Source organism: Rhopalosiphum maidis, chromosome 4 (assembly GCF_003676215.2).
Source record: "Rhopalosiphum maidis isolate BTI-1 chromosome 4, ASM367621v3, whole genome shotgun sequence".
NCBI classification, from domain to species: domain Eukaryota; kingdom Metazoa; phylum Arthropoda; class Insecta; order Hemiptera; family Aphididae; genus Rhopalosiphum; species Rhopalosiphum maidis.
Window position 1 is genome coordinate 24,481,874 of NC_040880.1, and position 22,412 is coordinate 24,504,285.

General features: G+C 28.6%; 3 protein-coding genes across 3 annotated transcripts; 1 reads left to right on the forward strand and 2 right to left on the reverse strand.

Annotated features, from left to right (window-relative positions):
- The first annotated feature begins 397 nt into the window (after window positions 1-397).
- Window positions 398-21,771, forward strand: LOC113557200 (adenylosuccinate lyase). Its single transcript, XM_026962584.1, has 9 exons — window positions 398-658; window positions 17,776-17,979; window positions 18,528-18,652; window positions 18,754-18,911; window positions 19,293-19,444; window positions 19,548-19,765; window positions 19,846-20,026; window positions 21,033-21,209; window positions 21,275-21,771. The coding sequence occupies exons 1-9, from the start codon at window positions 518-520 to the stop codon at window positions 21,362-21,364; spliced, it is 1,446 nt and encodes a 481-aa protein (XP_026818385.1). The 5' UTR covers window positions 398-517; the 3' UTR covers window positions 21,365-21,771.
- Window positions 4,637-8,837, reverse strand: LOC113557216. Its single transcript, XM_026962608.1, has 3 exons — window positions 8,567-8,837; window positions 7,108-7,275; window positions 4,637-5,599 (listed from the first exon to the last, which is right to left on the reverse strand). The coding sequence occupies exons 1-3, from the start codon at window positions 8,636-8,638 to the stop codon at window positions 5,396-5,398; spliced, it is 444 nt and encodes a 147-aa protein (XP_026818409.1). The 5' UTR covers window positions 8,639-8,837; the 3' UTR covers window positions 4,637-5,395.
- On the reverse strand, window positions 13,114-15,009 carry LOC113557209 (protein snakeskin). Its single transcript, XM_026962595.1, has 3 exons — window positions 14,731-15,009; window positions 14,068-14,274; window positions 13,114-13,629 (listed from the first exon to the last, which is right to left on the reverse strand). The coding sequence occupies exons 1-3, from the start codon at window positions 14,779-14,781 to the stop codon at window positions 13,405-13,407; spliced, it is 483 nt and encodes a 160-aa protein (XP_026818396.1). The 5' UTR covers window positions 14,782-15,009; the 3' UTR covers window positions 13,114-13,404.
- Window positions 21,772-22,412: the final 641 nt, after the last annotated feature.

Consider the following 22,412-nt stretch of genomic DNA (forward strand, 5'->3'; position numbering starts at 1 on the left):
AAAACAATAATTCTTAGAATAATTAAATCATGATATATATACAGGAGTATTCAAGTTAAATTATTGTATTTATTTTTATTCTAAAGTCTTAATAGTAACTGAAAATTAATATTAGTTTAATATTATTTGAAAATTACTAATTAGTAGGTATTTGAACTTGTACAACTGTATTGACTATTGACTTTTGATAATATTTAAACAAAGATTTTTAATTTTTAATTTTAAAAGCTAATAATAATATCATGATAAGAAATAATTATTGAAAATAGATAACTCTTATCAACATTCATTATTGAAGCCGATAAGCCATAGACCTTATACTATATATGTATCTAATATCAATGATTGAAACACGTTTTTTAACATAATTTAATGTGCATTTTCTATTCAGTTTTCTGCGTATAGGCTTATAGTTTTTTTTTTTATAGTTTTTCAATTTAAATATTTTATAATCATCGTATTATAATTTTTTCGTATTAAGTTAATTGTTTAAAATTAAACTATTCTTACTGGAACCATGTCTAACTCTGTTTATGATACTTATGTATCTCCTCTTTCAACAAGATATGCGTCTACAGAAATGAAATTCAATTTTAGTGACAAGAAAAAATTTACTACATGGAGAAGTCTTTGGACTTTGCTAGCCCAAGCTGAACAGGTATTTTGTTTTTTATTTCATCTACTGTCATATACATAACATTCTAGTTTCAAACATAACGTTCAAATTATAAGTTATAATTAAAAAAAGGTTGGCTAGTTCCCTTCTGCTGTGTAGTACCTAGGTGTTGAACGAATCACTGTAATTGGTGTGTTTAATTTTAATTCATAAAGCATTGTATACAGAAAATGATTCTGAATAAAGATTGTCAGCCTATATCACTAAGTACATTAAATGTGTTAAATTTTTATAGTATGGTTTTTGATAATGATATTAAAGTAATTTATTTTACTATTATACTATTACGATATGTTGATTCAGTTTTTGCCGAAAACATTGCTTTTATTATAATATTAAAATAATTATTATCATAATAATAATTAATGTAATTTATACCATACTATATAACTGTTAAGTATTAATTTTTGAGTGAAGATGGTATACCTTGCTATCAAAAAAATATTGTTCTTGTGTATTTTTAATATTTATACTCCGATATAAGAACTTCTTATGTGGAATCTTGTATTACATTTTCAAGAATTTTTTATTGACATTTAAAGTTAAAAAAAAATTCTCATGCTAATAAATAGTTAAAATATTTTGAAAATAATACCATGTAAAAATACTTAGTGAAAATTTTAAGTTTCTACAGTTATTCGTTTTTGAATTATGACTAAACAAAAGGTATACATTTTGTTAAAAACTGTTTTACTATAAATATTCCTTTTTTTCTTTAATTTTTTTTTTTTTGTTTTCCCCAATTATTGAATAAAATGCTGGGAAATTTTACTTTTAAATTAAATAACAACTAGTTCTATCCCAAAGTTAAAAATCAAAGCATTTATAATGTCCTAAAAAGTAACGATAGACATAAAAACATTGTAAAATCATTACATTTAAAGCTCTACTTAGAATCTAAAATAGATACTTATATATTTGTAGGTATTCTTTTTTTTTTAGTTAGGTAAGTATCATCAATTTTCTTTAAAAAAAAATTTTTTCCCATTATGGTGTACAATGTATTTTCCAAGTACATTGTTTATTGTAAGTATAGTTGTTTCATTCAGTGTTTCAGATATTTGTTACACTTACTAAAATATAAGTCTTACCTCGTAAATAGATGTTTACCTATCATCATGGTTGATGGTAGCTCATTGGCAGAGGGCAAAACGGGACACTTACCCCCCTGGAAAAATATTATTAACTCATGATTGAATAAATATTAGTAATATTATTACCTAATGACTTGAACATTGTAAAATAAATTATTGAACTACATTGAAATGAAGCAGTGTGCCGTTTTTATTTACCGATACCAAGTAATGGATTTGATTATATTTTATCTATTATTTTTTCCTTATACTAAATTTATATAGCATATAATAAAAGCAGATTTATACTTAAATATATGTTGAAATAACATTGTCTTTAATTAGCTTAAATTTGAGATTTTTATTTTTCCTTACCCTTAAAATGTTAGGGGCCCATGACTATCAAAAGTTGTATGGTTATATTAAAACATGCACAATATTCAAACTAAGTTAGATATATACAAATGATATTAAATTTTATAATTAAAATACCTTTTTACCAATTTAATACATTTTAGAATACTATAAAATGTCAAATACCAAAGAAGTATCTATAATTAATGACTGTGAGAATTCAAAATTTAAAACATTAGCTTATTGAAATAACTATACATGTTAATAATTGAGGTTGATAGTTCTTGTCCTCATAAATACTTAATTTGATTATAGATTGGAAATTGTATAGTATCTTATAAGAAATGAATTAAGCTATTGTAAGGCTATCCTATTGATTTTAATTGTTATAATAACCTTAAAGCTGTTGGTATAATTTAATATTGAATTATCTTTAAACTCAACTTTGATTGTTAGAGATAAGTTAAGTTAGGTTAGACTAACATGAAATGTGTAATCAAAATATTGTATTGTTCAATGGGGTAGTTGTCTTATGTTGTTTTATAGTTACCTATTAAATATTTGCTTGCAGTTTTACAAATACATAATAAATATTTTTAGCTATGTAGATGAATATTTGTCATATGCAGCTGTAGCGTTATAGTAGTGAAAGAGTATTTAAGCATATATTATTATTGTCTAGATGTATTTACTTAGTAATAATACACAATTCATTTTTACATTTTCAATTGAAGGAAAGGTGGGAAGATTTAAAGAAGAATATTTCAATAAACCCACAAGGTAACAGAGTACGATTTGTTCCTATTATTCCTAACAACAATAATCAACGTGTTAATGTATTGCCAACAACTTTGCCCAAAAGCATGTCGTTTAAGCCTTTTAAACCAAATCACATAAACAATTGCTCCAGTAAAGAAAATGTTAACTTGATGCAACATAAAAATGACGACAAGGAATATAAAATGATTGTACCAGTTATGCGTATGGATACTCCTGTTTGTCCACCCAGATTTAATATGAATAATCAAAAGTCAGTTGGTCTACAATTATCTCAGAAACAGCAAGAAGTAAAAAAGCTTAACACATTAAATTTTTGTGTAGACAAATATAATATGAATGAATTAGAAAATAGCTTACCTAAATTTCCATTACGTACTATTTGGACTAATGACAACAGTTCAAAAGATTTTGGATGTACTTTACCAACAAAAGTTCACACATTTAAAAAACCATGTTCATCAAATTTAAATTGTTTATCCACTACTAAACAGAGTACAAACTATATGCTAAATTCTAGATATCAAAATCAATCTCAAGTAATACCAACTATAACAAACAACGTAAACACCTCAAAGTACTTTAAATCATCGTATTCAGGCCAAAAGTTACAACCCATAGTTGAAAATATGGATACATCATTTTTTACTATGGATAATGAAAAACTATCTCCTGTCACTGGTCAGAACATCAATACATTAGAACAGTACTCTTTAGGTTGTATTAACCAACCTTTTAACATGGATGATATATGGAAAGATAATCAGTATTAACCACCAAGAATGTGATAGATATATAGGTACTTAAAATACATTAACAGTGTTCCACATTCTTATTGACTAATTGTTTTCCTTTACTGAAATTGGTTTTAAATAATGTCAATACCCTAGGTACATATATCTAAGATTAAAAATGATTTTATAAGCTTAGATGTGTAACATAAATATTCCATTAGCATTTAGATATAATTTGTCTGTGATATCTTAAGACATATTAATGAAATAATGACATTTTGTGAAATTGTTTTATTTTATATACCATAGATTAATTTTAGAAAATTGAAATACAGTGCAAAAATATAAAATATAATTTTTAACAATCATTGAATACATTTTACAGAAATTCTTAACTTATAAAATATTTGTAAAAACCATTAACCTATAGAACATTCCAACAAATGATTCCACTTAGTAACCTTAAAACATAAATGTTCCTCTAGGTTTAACACATTCATTTTTATCTTCATTTAAATAGGTAATTAAAATGATTAATATATTCAAAAATCAGTCCTTAATTTTTAATTACATTTACCAACATTATAAATAATATTTTTTATATATTTATATTGGTATAATATATAATATATATTAAGTGTTATTTGACCAATTAATATTATTTGTATATAATGAAAAAATATATTTATAAATATATGTTTTTTTTTTAACTTTTGATTATTATAAATACTTTATGACGTTATGTGTAATAAAAATGTTTATGAAATACTTGATATTAAATTGATCATTTATTTTAATAATAATAAAATTGATTATGTCTATTTAATAAGTAGAAAATGTTTATGTAATTTTAATTAAACATGCATACTGAGGTATTGTTTTATTAAAACAAAAAATAACATATAGTATGTAAGTAGGTCTCTATCTATATTCTACATAATATTAAATTTATGTTTATTGAAGATACAAATACCAAACTACCTATATAATAATATGAATTGTATAAATAGTTAGTAAAAAAATAATATATCACTTAAAAATATAGTTAACATATATGACATAGCTTAAAGTGTAAAAAATATATAAATATATGCTTGTTAGATATAATAATAGGGTTATCACAAGGGCCAGGAAGTAGATTGTATATTTTTAGTTTATGCTGAATAGCCAAAAATAGCTGGATTAACTTAATAAAAATTAGAATCATAGCCTGAGAGTACTATTAGGTACAATCTTGTAGTTTTGAATTAAAATTCTTAAAATCTGGGTACTTAAACAAACACATACAATAATTCAAAACTTTGTATATCTAATACCTAGCACCTAGGTATCCATGTGTTTTATAATACAAAAGTTGGTTTACAATTTAAAAATAATTTTGATGCATATGTATTTTTTGGTAGTATTGGTGCATTAATTACCGAGCCCTAGTTATATTTTTTGCATATTAACGTATAAATTGTATTAATATTATTATGTATTATATTTTATTTGTGAACCGTGAGATTACTGGATTTAACGTTAAAATAATATTCTATTATTCATCGTATTTATTTACTATATATATATAAAAAAAAGTGCAATTAACGTGAAAAAAACCGTGTTTATGATATAAAGAATAACTGTGAATTTTTAGTGACGTTCGATAATCAATAAAATAATTATGATGAAAAAGAAACATGTTCTATAAAAAAAATAATAGCCGATTCAAAATTATGTCCTGTGGCAGAGCATAGGATGTAGATAGGTATTGATCACTCGAATACTTTTTGTGTGCGGTTTCATCCGTACCTGAATGTCAACACAAAGTCAGCGAAAAACGTGATGGATGTCAGCGTGGCTGTGATCGCCGAGGATATCATCAGATCCATTCTGTTCTTGGACGGACGCACCTGTAGGGCGAATTGGAGGGCTCTCCAGTCCGAGAATATGATGCCAGCGGCTATGGCCAGCATCAAGCCGTACCAGCACGACACAATTAAGCACTAAAAATATAAACAAAAAATACAACTTATACTCTATATGACAAACGAGACGACGATGCGTGTTATCATGCGGTGTACCATAGTTGATCGTGATACAATATTGTAATAATTAAACATAATAATGTGACTAGGTCCTAGTAATATACCTAGTATACTATAGAATACCATGTAATAGCAGTGGTGATTCCACTGGGGAGCTGATCCATCGAATGAATTTATAATTTCCCAATATAATTTATTGATTAGTCAAAAATAATGTTTTCTTCGATTAAGCAAGAAATTAGCTAAGAACAAAGATACTGCAATACTGTTTCTGAAATTTGGTTATTCTCAGTATTGAAGAATTTAGAGGACATGCACATATGTGCGTTTCATACTATTGCACGTCATATCATATTTGTGTTCAGGAATCCATTTTATACTGTTTTAATATTAAAGTTAAGTTAATTTACTTGATATTAAACTTGAAGGTAAAAACCTAGAGTATCACGTAGGCTTTTATTGATATTTAAATTTTTAAGTGATTTATAGCTATGTAAAATGTTAAAACTTTCAAATTTTCATAACTTATTTTAAAATTAGAATATCGATAAAAGTGTACGTGATGTCTTACATAATATTCTTACCTCTAAATTTTATAATATAGCCGATATAGGTAAATTGACTAACATTAAGAGAACGTTATACACCCACATGTGATGTTTCCGTTGTATAAATGTAAAATATAGCAAAAATTGTTTTTCGCGGAAAAGAATCGAGAAGGCTCAGTCATAACTAAGAAACGAAATTTTCACCACATAAAAAGGAGAACCTATTCTGTGAAATACCTTTTTATTTGTTCGATACCGGAACTACAAAAATGTAATTCGAGTTCAATAATAATGAATTTTGAAACAATAAAAACTTTTTTTTGTATAAGTGGTATCAAAAAAATAAAAACTTTATTTTGCAGATAATATTCTCAATTATATTGTACATTAATTTAGAGTCTTAACTATCATTACAGCCTGAGTAGAACCACTCCCATGCCAAACAGTTTTTGCTATATTTTATATGTATAAAACGGAGACAACATATGCGGGTACTACGTCCTCTTAATTTAAGATATTATCTATAATTTATTAAATATTTAGGTACCGTAAAATTGGAAATATATATATTATATTAAAGATAAAACATTCAAAATAAAAATAAAATTTAAATTAGTTGATTAAAATATATAAGATTATAGTTATGTAGATACGATATATAATTAATATAGTAATTTATATTTATATTTATTATAATCCACTTACAAATATATAAACTTAGCAGTGAATTATTAGTTGTAGGCAAAATGTTCATTCAGATTAATACAAAAAAAAAAAAAAATTGTTTAGTTATGTCTATATTCTGTAGCCAATAAGTGACGACGAGGCAAAAATAAAATCTTCTATAAATCTGTTTTTTGTGCATTCATATAATCCTTACGTGGTCACCAATATGATTAACGGTAACGGCGAACTTACCGGCTTTTTCGGTATCTTTTGTTGTAAAAAATGGCTGACCACTATGAGAAGGTCGACCAAGATTGCACCAGATAGAGCTGAGTACACGAAACCCGCTCTACCTGTGCTGGTGTGAAGCCTCGACGAGTACGGGCTAATGATCAGACAGATGCTAGTCAACCCCAGTATCTGAAATAACAAATACGAGCAAAATCGTGAATTATACGACCACCTGTAGACTGTAGGTATTATTATATAGATGTTCATGATAGTCAACAAATAAATTTCGTTCAGAGCCCATTATCAATTTTCGCGGCGTCTATACATTTTAATGATTTCAAATATTGTATAATAGGAAATGCAAAGATTGTTTCCGGGGGATACGTATTTCAATACACATAATCAATGCCGCAACTTGGTATATATTGGTGGGTGTGCAAGCAAATATTATAGGGCCCATATAGATCCTTAAAAATATAACTTTCTGTTTGTAGCTATATACATTATTGTACATATATGGTCATATGGATGAGGAGTAAAATGACCAGTAGTTCCTAAAAAAGTCTATTGGTTTTACAATTTCATTAGGATAAAATTGGGAAATTGGGAAACATCAATAATGTTTTGTATAAAACTATTAATATGAAAATATGTTTCTTGTACCATTATTTTTTTGTGCTTATTGTATTGTTGTTATAAATGTCACTGCACTAAGTGATTTTTCAAATATGCTCACTCCATTTGTATGTTTAAATTATGCATATATTCATTTTTTGATTTTTTTTTTTTTAAATGTAATTATAGACGATATTTTCAAATACTTATATTTTTCACAACATTTAAAGAGTATCCTGTATTCCTGTGACATAATGTTATATCAAACAAAATAAAGGTAAAACTTTAAAAAATCAATCTTTATGCAAATAATATTATATTGGCATGTTTAATGTTGATGATAAATAGAGGAACTCTCCTCGCAGCCCGTCTTGATATTTTAAAAAGATAGTAAACATTCGTAGATTTACATTTATTCTGTTTTTTTGTTTGTCCTCGGAACTATATATTTACTGTACAAATCGAAAAATGACTTGTCTAAAGTTAATTTTTCATTTTCGTTTGATTTCTCAAAATATATTTCGCATGGCCTATTTTAAAGTATTTTTTCCGATTTTTAATCAACAGTGGGTATTATCTATACTACATAAGTATAATCTGGTAGTATGCTCATGATCTGTACCTATTAATTGCTATTGACGTTGTTTTAAATTCTTCGCTCCGGATCAAAATTACGAAAGTATCGCATGTTTTCGGCAGGTGCACTATCATTATCTATACGTACAATATTATCATTTACATTAACGTTACACGATGTACTCTTAGAAGCAAACGACTTGTATCTCTTGATCAGAACACTAAACTATTTAATAGTGTACGCAGTACGCACATATAAATTGAAGTTTAATTTTAATGGTATACTTACGATTTCCACGACTTTGATCAGGAACGGCGAGGCGGCCAGCAGGGACTCTTTGAGCGATTTCTCGTTGGCCATGTTCGCGTGCCGACTGCTGTAGACTGCCGACTGGTCCTGTTGCCGCGACAAACACGTCGCGTACTGCACCTCCGCAAGGGCGCGAAACGACTTAATTGGAACTAATGGAACGCGACCGCCACTGTTGCGCTGATCCAAATTTACTTATATAAAAAAACACCGCTCCCTACCTCCGGACCTACTTGTTTTCTTCGCCGTCGTCGCGTTTTACTCTTGCTCGTGCCGTTTTGTTTTTTACGTCGTATTCCGTTTACATAATATATTTACCGCCACGGCACGGGTCGCGAAAGAGGAAGCATATATATATATATATATATATATATATATATATATATATATATAAGTATTCTACCTATGTATGTATGTATGTATGCATGTTTAATGTATATATATAATGGCTATACTGTGGATAAGCCTTCGGCCGTGCATTTCAATAAATAAATAAACTAATTATACTTGGTATGGTATATATTATTATGATATCGCTGTAGTCTGACACCGTGGTGCCCCGCTCCCATTTCGTTACGTCTCGGATCCGTCTGGGTGTGAACGTCGCCCACTGAACGTTTTTCATATATCTATACCTATATCATCCGGTCGAGTTTTCCCCGAGACAAATCGATCGGACACGCTAGCAGCACATAAAATTGCAAATCTAGGTCTGCGTGTACGCGTCGTGCACATATTTCCCGCCGTGAGATGTTTCCCGACGACAGACGTTGCGAGAAAACCAGAAAGCAGCAAAAACCCATTAAAACGTTATATTATAATTTCGTTGCCAAATAAACAATAATATACTATATTATATAGGCATAATATGACTGCGCAACCTGTTAATTATTATCACTAAGTCGAAGTCGGCTAACCGCGAAATCGACGATCTATCGGGATTGCGAACATTTTAAAAGGATTTTTTTTTGTATTCGCTGGAGTTTTTTGTTTTTCACTCCGGTTAAAATTAATGTTTACCTACCCTGACTAAAAAAAAAAAAATATAATAGAAACACTGACATTTTACCTATTTTACAGGGCCGTATATTTAGTGTCCGAATCACTTAGGAAATTCCCTCCCTCTCTTTTAGAGGTGGGTCGGATGTCCCGTGCTAAACAAATAAAAATTATAAATGTATAAAAGTATAACACCACCCTTGTAATATTTTATACAAATTGTATATACTAATGTAATGGTATCATTTATACATATACATACTTTCACACCACTTGGAATAGTTTATGCCACCCACGAATCCAAAATACAATACATACCAAAAAAATATTTACGTTATAGTATAATTTGTTTTAGACAGTTAGCTAAATACACAAGAAAGGGCCGTTAAATGTATATTGCCCTTAAGGTTCCTCGCCAGTGAATGGGGTAATTGCCGAATTTGCCTACATTATAAAATAAATGCGGTATTGCTATTTAGTATACTATATTTATGCTGTAAACGCGAGGTGTTTCTCTTGTTTTTTTCGTAGTCAATAAGTTTTTGTTTTTTTAATAATCACTTTGTTGGAGAAAAGCCGTCATTATCGTATAACTGTTCAACCTCTAATCATAATATGAAAATCTATTATTAACTCAAATTTTTTGATAATTTTTAAAGTTTAAACTGGATGTGGGTAAATAATGTATTATACTATCTAAGCATATATCAAATAGTTAGGCAACTACATATTAACTGTATCACTATCGTTATTTATTATTAATTAGGTTTCATTATATACCTACCTAAAAAGGTAGGTCTGTAGTATAGGGTATAGGTAGGTGACTTTACCTAACCTACCCACATATTTTATTGAATTTATTTATTTTATTTAAAATGTCAATTTAAAACCCAAACGCCAGTTGTATATAATATTACGATCATACGTATATTATATTTAAATATAGTAAATAGTACCTAATGGATATATGAACTATCGTCAGATTTTCGTTTTACCCCTTCCGTGCTACTATATAGTGTGTATCCTAGTGTGTAATTTTATTTCTTTTGATTTTCTAATCGTTTTCCCCGATTATTAACAGTTTTTTTTAATTATTATTAACTTTTTTTCACTACCTATAGTTTGATTATTGCGTCGGTTTTTTCTTATTGAAACGTTTCGTTGGTTAATCGCTTTTTTATGTGTAAGTATATTATTTGTTTGTGTGTCATTCGACTGTATATATATATACATTGATAATCATAATCTTTTTTGTCGTATAAACCTACCCGTGTATTAAAAAAAATGTAAACAATTAATCTAGACTCCAGGCTCTATAGAAGAGATATATAATAGATATACCTATCTATATTATTGTTTAATTTATATAACTCTTCGTTATCGTCTTCTACATGTATCGCGTGTCACTGTAAAATATAAATAATATTGTATAACTATATAAGCAATAGTATATTGTTTATCGAAATATGATGTTATACGATATATCATATGTATAATGTATATAGAACGTATACCTACCTATTCGTCAAAGAACTTCAACAACGTATGCCTATCTAATTGTTTGCCATATAACATCTTAATATTTTTAAATATTCATAAAATTTGTAATATAATATACCATTGAATGATAAAATTATGCTATATTATATTAATATTATTTTTGTATTATTGTTTTGAATCATCAGTTGTTCCAACAACTCGAATGAATAAAAATGTAAAATTAATAAATGTATTAAATGCCTCCTCGATGTTGTACTTAGTTGCATGCGTGGTACGTATAAGTATATAGTATAATAAATAGTAATATATAGATTTATAAATACACTATTATTATATGATTCATTGCAGTCAGTATGTACTCAGTATTATAATTACGTCGTATAGTAATAGTATATACTATATTATATAGTCACAGCGGCGACATCGTATGTGTGTGTGTGTGCATATAGGACAATATAGGTAGGTACTGTAGTAATTATTAGTCAATATATAATCTTACTTTAATATTCACGTGAATTATTCTGTATTTGTATATTACTCATATCAGCACACAGTATATTTTATAATATAAACAGCATATATAGGATCGCGTTCATTATAGATAGTATTATGACTTATGAGCATTATATCTACAATATTGTAATATTTTAAGTGACTAAACTCGTGATTATTTTACAATCGTTTTATTTATTACCAATACACTAATAAAAGAGTAATAACTGTTGTTTGTGGTGATACTTAAGTTTTGACGATTTATTATCTCTGGAAATTCGTATGAAAAATATTTGAGGTTTTATTTTTTCTAATTCATTTAAATAATATATACCTATTTATGAAACCTAATTATTATATTACTACCTACTACCTATTTATTTATACCTTATTATTATGAAATATACGGCCTGGACCTTTTTTTTTTTTTTACAAATTTAGGTAACTGTGTAAAAACACATATGATAGAAATATAATTGAATAAAAACATCTTTGTTTTAATTGGTGTGTAAAAAATACAGTATATAATATAATAGATCATCTTGAATCCAGTGTCTGTACACTAGGTTCGGGACGCTTAAATTGAAAATATTCTAACTAGTGCCTATATTGTTTATATTTGGTATCTACTTAACACTTTACCCTAACTATTATGAACTATATTTTTTTTTACACATAGGTACATTATCATTTTATTATTTATTATTTATTATTTACGTACGTTACTAAATAAGCAATATTTTTCAATTTATTAATAATAAGTTTATGAAACTATTGATTACTATATAACTTCATTATATAAATACAATATGATAAAACAATATTTTTGTTTTACATATTTTATTTGTTTTTACAATTGTTTTATAATACCTATGTTATAGCAGTGTTAGTGCAATTTCCTCCGGTGTTCCTTCCGGACTCGCAGTCCTTGGTGTATGTTTATGTATATTGTTTATTGATACTCAGTGGAGCGTTAATTTCAAACGATTTCCAGCTGTTTTAATTTAAAATTTCAATCGACACGATATTTTTTACTTGACACTACAGATTATCTATCAACTATCTTCTTTCTTTTTGCAGATCGTACATAATAGTACTCTAGTAAAAATTTAATGTTTTCTTACGATGATCGCTTTTAATGTTTTCTTCATTGTATTGTAGTATTTTAAAATCGACGTTTCCGTGGTTAGAGCTATCAATTTAAGTCTATATCGAACGTGGATAGTATATAATATAGTATGTAATAAAACCTATATGCGTGTCAAAAGAATATTCAAAATAATAATCTTTACAAGTACGATCGATCGCTGGTGTAATGTATTTGTAATTATTTATATATGGTATTTAAATACATAATTATAACACAACTAACCAACTATTAACATAACATAATATATAAACATATAACTATAAGACTATTTATATTTACAAAATACTATTATTGCTTATCTGTGGATGAAAGTCGTTAGGTATGTAAATAAATTAGTAAATAGAAATTAAGAAGTAGTAAAAATTAGTAGAAAAAGAAAGTTAACTATTAATTATTTGATATTATTTCATAAAGCATATTATTTATGTTTGAATGATTTTACAACATTTATGAATTATACACATCGTGTAGACCTGCAGCTGCTCGTGTATACATTTCACGGTATCCTTCAAATATTATTATACATATTTATACCGAAAGATTTCCAGAGTATACACACCCACACATAATATTATGTTTATGTGTTTTATTAATTGTGCCAATTGAAGAGCAAAATCGTCAAACATATGTATAAAGTAACTATATTTTAATTAACTTAAATTTGTCGCAGTCACTCTTAATCAAACTCCATTTCTCTCGCAAAATGTATAAACGACAGTACGGTGTCCACCAGGTAAACGGCACCGGAAAGAACGCACAGCACGCCCACCGTGATACCTATGGCACGTTCGGAAGTCACGCTGATGTATTTATTTTCGTTCTGATAACCAATCCAATAGTGGAGCGCTATACCACCGACGGCGATAAACATAAACATGCCGACAAAATTCATTATGATATCCTAGAAAAGAAGTTTAAAAAAATGTAACATAGTACGATGAGCGATGATTATTAATTAGCGCGTTAAATCCCTTTTATTGGAAAAAAAAACTGTATAAAATATACTAGTTCTGCTTAAAATTCATTATTATTATTCTATTCTGTCTATAGGCCCTCTCTTTTTATTATTTCTTAGGATTTTAGATTTTATTTTAAATATAATTTGTAAGTACATATGTATATTGTATAATAGTATTTTATTACAGTTTGTGATAACGCAAAATTAAAACAACAAACTTTTTTGTGGAATATAATAAGTCGCCCACCTGTGAAATCACTCGTCTTTTTTTTTATGTCAATAAAGAAGTAAATTAAGTATGGCTAACCTATATAGGTACAACAAATTTGTCGTTTTTTCTATAAATGATGTTAAGTATATAATATTATATTGTTCATTTACCACTAGCGTTTTCTTCTGGTGGTTGGACCCGAATCCATACGAAATTAGTATCACGACAGTGTATATGAAAAAACCAACGAAAATGCCAGAAGCGACAATTTCCGCATCCGGGTTTTTCTCTTCGTTCAAGTTCCATGTACCGCCGACCCCCAAAAATCCTCCTCGATATCCGGTCCGGTACAGAACCAAAATGATAATGTTCAACACCTAATATTTACATTTTATATATTATATATTTATTATATATATATTATATATATAAATGGGTCACAAACTTTTCTGCGTGTAATTCGTATAGCAGTAGCGTATAATATAGGACATGCATGACATAATAATACATAGAACAATTTCTGGTCCAATTAAAACATAGTATGGTTATATAATCCTTAAAAAATGCATCCGACGAAGGGGGTGATTGAGATTCCAGAGGCAGTCGCCTGTGTTTTTTAATGGATGGGGTGGCTATAGTATTTACTGTTACAACAGGTATGATTACAAATATACAACAGTAAATGCTTTTATCGAGGTACTGGCGGTGGGATAATGGAATACATATATTATAGACTTTGAAGAATTTCAATTTCTCAACGCTACTGCATATATTATACAAACGAAATTCATATTGCTGAATATGTCTACGTATTTCTGCAGTAAATAACTTACCAATTTTACGACTTTGATGACTACCGTGCCCACGCTTGCTATGTTGACCATCGTGAATTCTGTTTAGTGCCTATATTAAGCAATATAATCACCGTATGGTCTGTATTAGTCGTGTGACAAATCGCGCACTCCTATACACAACAAGTATATTGCCACTGATGGCAGTTTGCTACCACTGCAGTCTATTGTGCGATGTGTTGTATTCGGCGGATGAGAGCTTTACGCCTCTCCACGTTAGAGCGTTATCTTTATGACGGTGTGTTTGACGACCTGCCTATACCTATTGTCGGTGGCATCATGTGTGCACATTACATATATAGGATGGGCACCTGTACAGTTATATCATAATAATATATTATACGTATTTATATAGACACTCCAAATTCCCTCTGCTGTATGATGGTGTGCCATAAGTATTGTCGGTATTAGCACTTGATCGTGTGTGTGTGTGTGTAAAAACGATGAAATACCAGATTAGATATTTGTGTGCGTAAGAAAAAGCATGAAAATATTTACGTGCCTGTACCTGCTATATATGTGTGTGTGTGTGTAATATGATATATATGTATGATTGTATGTTTGTAATATGATATATATATATATGTATGCGTGTATATTATACATGTATAGGTTTTACGTTAATTTAACATGTTAAATAGTCTCGCAGTGAGCAATAACACGACAATGTATAGTTTTTAAATCGCATTTAATTTATAAAAATGAATGTGTAATGGGTATATATATATATAAATGATATACTGAGGAACTGGAATTTAATTACCGCTGCACCCATAAACGTTTTGTAGGTAACAAATATTTCGTCTCATTTTTTAGTAATAATTGTCTAGTATGATACATATTATTGTAATATAAAAATGTAAAATATAGGTACAAATAGAATAACATGTATACCTATTACCTACGAGATTTTTATTGGATTGAAGGAGGGAGGGATCAACGATAATGGGAAAAATAGACAGGATATTTTTTGCGGTGAAAATTTCCAATCCCAAAGAAAGTTAAAGCTTTTATCAATTGTAATCTAATCGAAAAAAGGTTATTTTTACATTTTAGATATCCGGGGAAGAATTATTTCTTTTTCTTATGGATAAGTTTTCCGTAGCTGGGGGCTTGAGTACTCGTGCAAGAAAGTTTTTATCAATCAAAGGACACACGTACAAACGTACGTTTGGCTTATAATTAGTTATTTTAAATAATACTTAACTGTGCGTATGTCAGAAGGTGGTAGTTTCGCTCGTATTGATGGTGACTGTCAAACTGACGTGTAGTATTTTAATAATAAATAATAATTTGGATTAAGTAAAAAAGTGTCGAGCGTATATTTTTGTAATAGTCAATTTTATGTAATGTGCATTAATGTATGATTGGTATATATATATATATATATATCATGTTACAAATGTTAGTTTGTTACACAATACTATGGTTTGCAATATTAATAGGAATTTTCAAAATTATCAATAACTCTTTTAAAAGATTCAAAATGTGTAGAAAACAGTATATGTGTACCTATACTTCCCTCCACAGACAATTGATATATGACTATAATTATATACATTACGTTAATATTGCATGTATATATGTATTGTATACCTAAATAATATATAACCCATTGAATGACGAGGATATATGATATTCAGGTCTCGGGTGGCATAAAATCGTTGGTGGCGCATATGTAACGCGTGCGAACGACCATAGTGCATGCGGCTACAAACGCATACGCTTCAATGGAGTATTTCAGGTTCAATTAGTGCGTCATATTGTGATAAATTAAAATGTATATGTACCTATATAATATAGTTATAGCCTCGCCCCACCTCCCCCCACCGGCTCTTTAAAAATGCAATTGATTCATAGTGGATATATGCGCCTCCGATGTACATAGTTTATGTACTAGGCGTACTGCCTAACCACCTTACCTTTATGTACCAATATTTCTGTTGTACTTGGGGATGTCCCGGATGTATATGCTAATGAGCTAATGTATGGTATATATATATACTCTTACATCATTCCTTGAATTCAAACGTATTGTCAAGTAATAAAAAAAGTCAAATGTTGTCAAATTAATAATTATACTATTTGCAAAATAATACGATCAAATTAAATGGTTTTTGTTAGTTAAAATAATAATAATAATAATAATAACAATATTTTAAAAAGGTAAACATTTTCACTCGATTATCAGTTTTATATATTATATTGCTACAATTAAATAACATAAATTTAAATAAACATTTTAATTGGATTAGTGAAGTTAATCAATGAAAAATACATCAAATAACTTTTGTGTACATTTGTCATTTTTTCAATTTATATCTCTTTTAATAATATAACATCACTATCATAAGAAGGTACTTACCTAGTTGTTGGTGGATTAGCCGTGAACACTATATGAAATTGGCTGTTATAATTTTTTTGGCAACTTACTGGACTGCAGTTTAGTGTTCAACGGATTTATTTTATTTTATTCGTAGTATTGCACAAAAAAAAAATAATAACATTTGGCAACATTACACTACACTAAGATTAATCTAATAACCTGATGAACGGAAATACTTACAGTTGTATAAAAGTGCTACCTATAGGTGGTACGTTAAGCTCCAATGCTCCATATAATCATATTCTACTCCCTACCTATATATGTATATATATACTACCTATAATATATCTATATTACTTGAGGTAAATGAACTAAAATATTGTTAATAAGTTCTGAGCTAATTTTTTTAGTTTTACTACCTATGCGTATATCATTTTAAAAAATTATTACAATATATCGAAGCACATTGCATATTCATACAATTTTGCTTGTGGTGAGGCTAAAGAGTTGGTCGTTTGTAGTGGCGGTACGTGTAGTACATCTTTTGAGTCTATTACCTATATAGAAAGACTGCACGTATTTTTGTCTGCGTATATAATTACCCACCTACCAGTGACCACATAATATATATAGTATTATATGTATACATCACTAAATATCGCAATTTTTAATTAAATATATATATTTTTATATGATTTCAGGAATTGGGACTGGAAATTACCGACGAACAGTTAAAAGAGCTACGCGATAATGTGGACAATGTGGACTTCGAGGCGGCCGCCAACGAAGAAAAGCTCACTCGGCACGACATCATGGCCCACGTGCATACGTATGCCGCGTGTTGTCCGACCGCCGGGCCCATCATTCACTTGGGCGCCACTTCGTGCGACATCGGAGACAACGCCGTAAGTTCCGAAGTCCCTGACGCGAGTGACCGCAGTGTTCGCACTGTCCATCTCGTATATTATACGCGTGGAGTTCGTATTTTATTGGGAGATTTTAATTTTACTTTAAAATAAAATATTTAATTTGCACCACATCCAATCATCCGCGGTAGTCGTGTTATTACAGAGTATTTGGCGTAAATATAATAATAATAACAATAATTACATTTATTAATTATTGTAATATTATAAAAATATTATACGTGATTTTCGTGGTTTATTGTTAGCTTTAAAGTAAATTCCATCGTACCGTAAAACGCAGTGGTGTATACAGGAATTAATTTCGTGGGCGGCGGGGGGGGGAGAGTTAACCCCCTCATACGCCTCATACGCCACTGGTAAAACGGTGTGAATAGGTTAGTGAAATGATCGTTCAGCATCTAAATGGAATGTTCTGTGTTATTAGTTTCTCAATAATTATCTCGTAAATCCAGCAGTTCGTCGTACTTAAAAATAATAATAAATTTATAGAATCTAGAAGAATTTTCATCATTTTTTATTATTCATAGGACTTGATAGTCTTGAGGGACGCTTTCGACATTCTATTACCGAAATTGGCGGGTTGCGTGAAAACTTTAGGCGAATTTGCAGATAAACACAAGAACTTGGCCACGCTAGGTTTCACACACTTTCAGTAAGTATATGTTTATATTACATACATATTGGTATTATAGACAATCTTGAGCACTTAATATTTAATTTTAAAGTAAAATAATTCCACACTTTTATTTTCAGACCTGCTCAACTGACTACGGTTGGCAAACGTGCATGTCTCTGGCTACAGGATTTGATTTTATGCGAAAAAAACATAAGTCGTGTTCGTGCTGACCTCAAGTTTCGTGGTATCAAAGGAACTACCGGCACGCAAGCGTCATTTTTACAACTTTTCAATGGTAATTTAATCATTCCCTATACCCCTTCCATTCACACATATGTACTACCAAGCCACATATTAATGTTATTAAATGGGAATTATCTGTATTATTGAAATTCGTATAATTTTGAACTCATAATGTTACATGATCAAAATTAATTTGGACAAATGATAAAGTAATAGTAAAAATGCCCAAATTTCTTTACTTGTTTATCCTGTACTGAGTGTACTGTGTGATATATAACTATATTCCGTTCTTAAAGAGAATACACCAGTTGTCCACACATTTATCCCTTTCCACTGTTCACTAACTTAACCTTGTATATTCTCTTTTGTAACTGAGTATACTTGTCAATTGCATTAGGTGTCTGTATACATAAAATGTTTCAATGTTTCACAGGTGACTATGAAAAAGTTAGAGAATTGGATAACAGGGTAACAAGGCTTGCCGGATTCTCATCTTCATACTCTGTCACGGGTCAGACATATCCTCGCATTGTTGACACGGAAGTTGTTGGATCCCTTAGTATGCTTGGGGCCGCTGTTCATAAGGTATATTAATATAATATTATAATGCAATCCCACAATCCCACAGTATTTTAGTCTGATAAAAATATATAATATTATGGATTTATTATGTATCGTATATTTAAAGATGTGTACAGACTTGAGGCTATTAGCTGGCATGAATGAAATTGGAGAACCTTTTGAACCCACTCAAATAGGCTCAAGTGCAATGGCTTATAAACAAAATCCAATGAGGAGTGAAAGAGTTTGCTCTATTGCTCGATATCTAATGAATCTGATTAACAACCCTTTAGCCACTGCCTCTGTACAATGGTTAGAGCGAACATTGGATGACAGTGCAAATAGGTCTGTGTTAATGTTTTTGTACCATAATTATTTTTTTGAGAGACATATCACATATTTAAACAATATTTATGGCATTTTAGACGATTGTGTTTATCAGAAGCATTTTTGGCTGCAGACAGTGTAATGTTGACAGTGCAAAACATCCTTGAAGGGTTATCTGTATTTCCTAAAGTTATATCAAGAAATATTGAAAAAGTTTTACCCTTTATGGCAACGGAAAATATAATTATTGCAATGGTCAAAGCTGGCGGAGATAGACAAGTAAACATCATAACTATATAAACATTAATATTTTTGATTATGGTATAAAATGCAACCAATCACTACTAAACTGTTAATTTCATTTTAAAATTAAAATACTACAACAGATAAATAAGATGTTGTCAAATTTGTATGATATAACCGTTTTATGAATAAGCTTTAACAATCATTGAATCATATGTATATTTATGTCGATTTATTATACATTTTATACCATTTTGTTGTATTAAATTACATACTAATATATATATTATAATGCAAGCTGTTTTTTAAATTGTTGTGTGTAATTAATATTATTGACTTGGAAGAAATTGTGATTTAATATTTATACAAGGAGACATGTTTTTGAGGGGGGGAGGTTGACTGGTCTACCTCTCTTTCTAGCTTAAATACACCACTGTTAAGTATTCTTATTTATTTAATTAATAAATAATTAAATATTCATGTAAATAAAAATGTGTTCAAAATAAAAATTATTTAATCTCTCTAGGTTAATATTATATCAAAATCATATTTTTGACAAAACATATAGATGGTTACATTTAAATATTTTTCATAACTATGTATTGTCAGAATCCTGAAAAGTTAGTGTTTTGTGTAATATATAATTTATATAGTGAGTTTACTCTTTCTGTACATTTTATTGTAGTGATTGCAATCCATATGACAGATATGGAAGTTTATTTTAACTCACTATATGTACAAAATAATTAAGCCGTGGAAGCGGGCTTTGACAGAGTTACCAAACTATTATATGCATAGTCCTAGTATTTTAGTAAATAGAGAATAAACTATAGTTAAACTCAAAAACTTAAATACTCTGAAAACATTTATTATTTGTAAAATTACTTATATCATTATTAATTAAATTTTATTTTTTTAAATAATCCATTAGCCATTACTAATAAAGTATATTAATTAATTCATAGAACAAAATCATTTTAAAAATTGTTGTTAATAACTTTTATTTTATAACATTTAATACATAAATAAATACAAATTTCAGGTGTGCCATGAAAAAATAAGAGTTTTATCACTAGAAGCAGCCAGTACAGTTCGTCTTGAAGGTAAAGACAATGATCTTTTGGATAGAATTGTGAAAGATCCATATTTTGCTCCGATATTAGATGAGCTACCACATATTTTAGAACCATCAACTTTCATTGGGTGTGCACCCGATCAAGTAAATATTCAATCAATAAATTTAATGTTTATTAAAAATTTAATAACATGATTAATTATAAATAGGTAACATATTTTCTAAGAGAAGAAGTACAGCCTGTGGTCAATAAATACATTTCCAAAATCAAAACTACAGCAACAAAACTGGATATCTAAATTTCAATACTTTTTAAATACATACTAAAATTCACTATAGTTTAAAATTTCAAAGTTTTACTCTTTTTAAATAACTACATTTTTCTAGTAAATTGTAGTTTTGTATATTATAATAAAATATGTTGTTATACTTATATTCTGTCCAACTATAAAACACACTGATTCTGCTTATCTCTACTTGACATTCTGCTATAGAGACTATAAAAATAAAAATAATCCCACTGTGTAAAGGTGTCTCGAGGGATAAGTAGATGTATCAATTATTGTTGGGTCACAATCTATTCTCTTGTTTGACAGAGTATAGTAGTTGAAGAATTATAATATTTTTTAACCAAAAAAACAATTTAGTTTTACAATGTAATTAAATTATAATTAAATTCAAAAATTAAAACATAATTTAATTTGTATTTAATTTTTATTAATATCGCTTCATTATGTCATTGGTCATTACTTTTAACATTTTTGAAATAAAATTGCAAATTACATTATTAGGCAATAATTATTAACTAATATACAAAACTGTGATTGTTACTTGAATATAAACAATGTAATAAAATATTTGGTGACAACACCAAGTTGATATCTATTGAATTAACCATCTACAATGATTTTTTTTGCATTCAATGTTGTAGATCCCGATAATATTACTGTAGTATATTTATGTTTGTTTTAAGATATTTGGTAAGTTTCTAAATGATTTATAACAATTGTTTTATAAAACAATGTTGTGCAATGTATATAATACAAACTGATGTATTTCTATATCCTATAAATGCATCAAAATTATTTTTTGTATATTTTAAATTTTTGAATAATTTCTATAGGTAATGATTAGTTTGAAGGATACCTTACCTATCGATAATAATAACTAATAAGATATTCTATCAAACAGGCAAACAGCTGTCCTCTATGATTTTATATCTACGTACTACCAAATTAAATTTATCACACACTTACAACTTTTGAAAATGTTCTCGTAGGTATTATTTAAAATAAAATTCTTTTAAAATATAGTTTAATAAATAATGATTGTATGAAAGGGTTAAGA

Excerpts from the sequence above, each read along its gene's own strand:
- LOC113557200 (XM_026962584.1), top strand. The coding sequence starts at position 518 with ATGTCTAACTCTGTTTATGATACTTATGTATCTCCTCTTTCAACAAGA. Across the intron at positions 18,912-19,292 it reads ATTTTTACAACTTTTCAATG|GTGACTATGAAAAAGTTAGA; the intron begins GTAATTTAATCA and ends AATGTTTCACAG. Across the intron at positions 19,766-19,845 it reads TTGGATGACAGTGCAAATAG|ACGATTGTGTTTATCAGAAG; the intron begins GTCTGTGTTAAT and ends ATGGCATTTTAG.
- LOC113557209 (XM_026962595.1), bottom strand. The coding sequence starts at position 14,781 with ATGGTCAACATAGCAAGCGTGGGCACGGTAGTCATCAAAGTCGTAAAA. Across the intron at positions 14,275-14,730 it reads TCATCAAAGTCGTAAAATTG|GTGTTGAACATTATCATTTT; the intron begins GTAAGTTATTTA and ends TGTAAATATTAG. Across the intron at positions 13,630-14,067 it reads ACCAGAAGAAAACGCTAGTG|GATATCATAATGAATTTTGT; the intron begins GTAAATGAACAA and ends CTTCTTTTCTAG.
- LOC113557216 (XM_026962608.1), bottom strand. The coding sequence starts at position 8,638 with ATGGCCAACGAGAAATCGCTCAAAGAGTCCCTGCTGGCCGCCTCGCCG. Across the intron at positions 7,276-8,566 it reads TGATCAAAGTCGTGGAAATC|ATACTGGGGTTGACTAGCAT; the intron begins GTAAGTATACCA and ends TTGTTATTTCAG. Across the intron at positions 5,600-7,107 it reads AAAAGATACCGAAAAAGCCG|TGCTTAATTGTGTCGTGCTG; the intron begins GTAAGTTCGCCG and ends TTATATTTTTAG.